Source organism: Pyxicephalus adspersus, chromosome 1 (genome assembly GCF_032062135.1).
Source record: "Pyxicephalus adspersus chromosome 1, UCB_Pads_2.0, whole genome shotgun sequence".
Classification (NCBI taxonomy): domain Eukaryota; kingdom Metazoa; phylum Chordata; class Amphibia; order Anura; family Pyxicephalidae; genus Pyxicephalus; species Pyxicephalus adspersus.
The window spans coordinates 2,146,057-2,149,916 of NC_092858.1; the positions used below are offsets into that span (position 1 = coordinate 2,146,057).

Sequence of the window (3,860 nt, forward strand, 5' to 3'; positions counted from 1 at the left end):
GCGGTGTAGATCCCGCCATGTGATATTCCGGCCAGGATAACGTATTGTTTATAAAGACGTATCCTTCAATAAACTGGAAGTCACCGGATGCCGGGATCTGTGCTATGACCTGGCCAAGATTCAGCATTGTCACGCGGATCCTGCTGGAAATTTTTATGACTTTGAGTGAAATGATGATTTAGGAAAAAAAACAAATCACAAAGCTGCTCACATACGCGTTGTTTTGTCAATAGACCGGCGCCGGAGTTATTCCAATCTGTAATAGAGACCAGCAAACATCGCAAGGAATGCCTCGGCATCATTCTCATTCCTACCAATGGGTCTGCCCCTACATAACTTTCAGAAAAACTAAGTACCCCCTTACCCCCTCCATAGGAATGTAGAGGGTAAGTATCAGCCGGGTGCTGCCCATCAGATGCATTGATTGATCATCAGTCAGTGTGGCGCCCTCTATTGGCAGCTTGCTGCTCTGCAGCATTCAGGTGTGTGCTACCACAAGTCCATCATTGTACAGGGAGAAAGATTATTCACCAGTGGGAAACATTCACCACAGTTGTCAATCTTCCCAGAAGTAAATGCCCCAGCAAATTCACCCCAAGACCTGACCGTGCAATGCTCAGACTCTACACGCCTCAGTTAGCATGTTACATGTTACAGCTCATGATAAGACAATTAGAATAAAACTGAACACATATGACTTATATGGAAGGGTTACCAGAAGAAAATGTATTCTCTCTAAAAACAACATGGCGGCATGGCTTAGGATCCAAACAAACCTCAAGACTTCTGGAACAAACTCCTCTGAATAGATGAGACCAAAGTAGAGAATGCACAGCGCCCCCTCTGGTGAAAACCAAACACAGCATATCAGACATATTATTACACCAACTGTGAAGCGTGGTGGTGAAAGGGTTCGCATTTGAGATTGTTTGGCAGCCAAGGACCTGGGGAACCTTGCAGTCATTGAGTCAACAGATACATTTTATCTGAAACTGGGTCATGTGTAAGGCTGGAATAAAAGAATCAAGGTGATGCAATGTCCAGACCTCAAGCCCATGGAAATCCTGTGGCGGGATCTTATAATAGCTTGCAATGCCTCCATGAACTCAAGCAATGTTGTAGAGGAGAGTTGGCCACAATTCCTGCACATTGATGCGAGACGGATAAAGGAAAGACGGAAATATTTGGCTTCATTTACCAGCAGGTGAAGAGAACCTGTCATGAGGGAAGTATTGTGAAAATGCCAGCCGCCTGGCTGTTACTCGGTACAGTAAGTGGACCGCTTGTGTCAGTCAGAGGAGTATACCGAGCTCATTGTTGGGTTTGGATACATTGCAGCAATCTGGATAGCAGCGATGACTGATCAGCCAATCAGTGACGCTCCTCGGCCCAGCGCGCACATCTCCGGCCTGCGGTTGGTAACTGAGAGGAAGATTGCGGAGTACAAAAGGTCAATCTGCCCCTAACAGGAAACCCACAGCCTGGATGCAGGAACTGCAGATTTGTACAGCGCAGCCGACTCGCAGGGCGAGGATGTGCAGCCGCTTCCACTTCCTGTGCGGAGGAAGGACGCAGGAGAGCGACAAGGAATGCAGGAAGCACTCCGCTCACAGAGATCGCTGTCACTATGCACAGGACACCAGCCAATCAGAGCCTAGAGATAAATGTCACTGTGCACAGGACACCAGCCAATCAGAGCGGACACCAGCCAATCAGAGCATAGAGATCACTGTGCACAGGACACCAGCCAATCAGAGCATAGAGATCACTGTGCACAGGACACCAGCCAATCAGGGCATAGAGATTGCGGTCCATTGCAGGAATTTGAACATCCACCATTGCCGCCCACTCCTGATTTATTGATATTTGGCCTCTTTGTTTCATTATTATTAATAAACAGGACGTATATATCGCCAACATATTATGCAGCGCTGTACATTAGATAGGGGATGACAGATACAGACAGTGACATAGGAGGAGGAGGAGAGGATCCTGTCCCGAAGAGCTTACAATCTAGGAGTGTTTACTTGTGTCTGACTCAGAAGTCACATGACCTCACACGCTGTCCCCCGGCTCCTGAGTGTGCGCAGCAACATGACATAACCGAGACTCCTTGTTGGCTGCTCTGATTGGTGCTGAGAGGAGCGGGGTGTCACCATGCGAGGTCAGCAACTGCCATGGATCACATGACCCCTCACCCCGACATGCACCGATATAATAATCTGGGCAGGAAGTGAGAGGTGGTGGGGTCCCCCGTCATTTCCTGTCCTGTATTCCAGGGCCACAGACTGGCCAGTGATAGGAGGATGGGGATGACGGCCCAGCTCCTATATAAGTAAAGCTCATAGGGAACCCCGGCCTGTGTCACCATTAGGCTTTCTCCCACTTCCTGTCTGGTAAATCATTGTCAGCAGGACAGGAAGTGAGGGGAAATCTCACCGATGGGGCCACAGACAGCAAATCAAATCTTTTCCCACAGAATATAAAATAAATCATAAAATCTTAACAGAGAAAATACAAAAATAATATTATTATGAGGAGACCAGCCAATCACATTATCAATCTGGCCATTCGCAAGCTTTTGATTGGTCGGAATGGACCGTCGGCCCAGGATAGGTCGGGTCGGTGGACCCTCCAGCCAATCAGGCCGGGGTGGCTGTGCGATTCTCTGCGATATCTATTCTGGTGAAACTTGCCATTGGCCAGAGATTCACCAGAGATTCACTGACTGCAGAAAAACTATGGAGGCCATAATCTGGGATTGTCAGCAAGCTCACAGTGAAGGTTCCTGGGATTTATACTTACAAGACACAGAGGGCGTACGCCCCGCTGACACTCTCACTGTCCCTCACCAGGAAGCTGCCATCTCTGCCAGCCTTGGCCAGGAGCTCCTCGGCCGCCGCTCGGCTCAGATCCCGGTGATACCAGGGCAGCGCCATGTTCCCAACCGGCCCCTGGCCCACGCCACCCGATGCCATCTTCTAGGGGAGAATGGGGTACGTGGGGTCCCAAGGAAGGGGCCAATATATCTGCAAAGCCAGGGAAGAGCTCAGATGGAGGATACAGGAGGAAGAGTCCGCATGGAGTATGTCCGAGTCCAGGGAAGATCTTATATAGTGTATGGCAGATTCCAAGGTGGGGTCCGCATGGAGTATGTGGGAGTCCAGCAGAGGGTACAGATGGGGTATGGAGGGTCCCAAGTATCTGCAATGCCAAGGAAGAGCTCAGATGGATATTTCAGGGTAGGATCCGCATGGAGTATGTAGGAGTCCAGGGAAGGGTCTGCATGGAGTATGTGCGATCCCCAGCACAGATCCGCATGGAGTATGTTTGCCCTCCTGGTACTTTATTTACCAAACTTTCCCCGAAGTTGTGCAGACAAAGCCAGAAGTCCTCTCCGGGGTCCGCTCGGCCAGGGATAAGGGGTCCCCTCCCCCAAGTCTTCAGGGGCTCATGGCTGCCACTTCCTCTGCCAGCCTGCGCCCCGGGGAAGTGATCAGTGCCCGGGCTCCGGTGGGAGGATCGCTGGGAGGATTCAATGCTGCGGACCGTCCGATGTGCGCCGAGCCGCCGCTAGAGGGCGCTGGAGGGTGGCAGCCAGCCAAGCGGACAACGGTGCGACTCCACCCTGACTCATCGCAGCGCCACCTGCTGGTCCCCCTGTACACTGCATGGCTGCTCCACCCGGATCATCGCTGCCGGCTATATATTACTCTACTTCCTGCTCCTCTCTGATTTCTGGAGCTCCACCTTATAATATATCCACCTATAGCCTTCTGTAATATTAGCACTGTACATATAGAAGAGCACAGCGCCCCCCAGCGGCAGCTCCACCTTATAATATATCCTCCTATAGCCTT

General features: G+C 50.8%; 1 protein-coding gene across 1 annotated transcript in view; it reads right to left on the reverse strand.

Annotated features, from left to right (window-relative positions):
* INPPL1 (inositol polyphosphate phosphatase like 1) overlaps positions 1 to 3,544 on the reverse strand; it is a gene marked incomplete in the record, with an annotated part of 34,683 nt that extends 31,139 nt beyond the window's left edge. Inside the window, 1 exon segment of the mRNA XM_072398581.1 lies at positions 2,806 to 3,544. Within this exon segment, the coding sequence (XP_072254682.1) occupies positions 2,806 to 2,978 (173 nt within the window).
* Between the last annotated feature and the right edge of the window lie 316 nt (positions 3,545 to 3,860).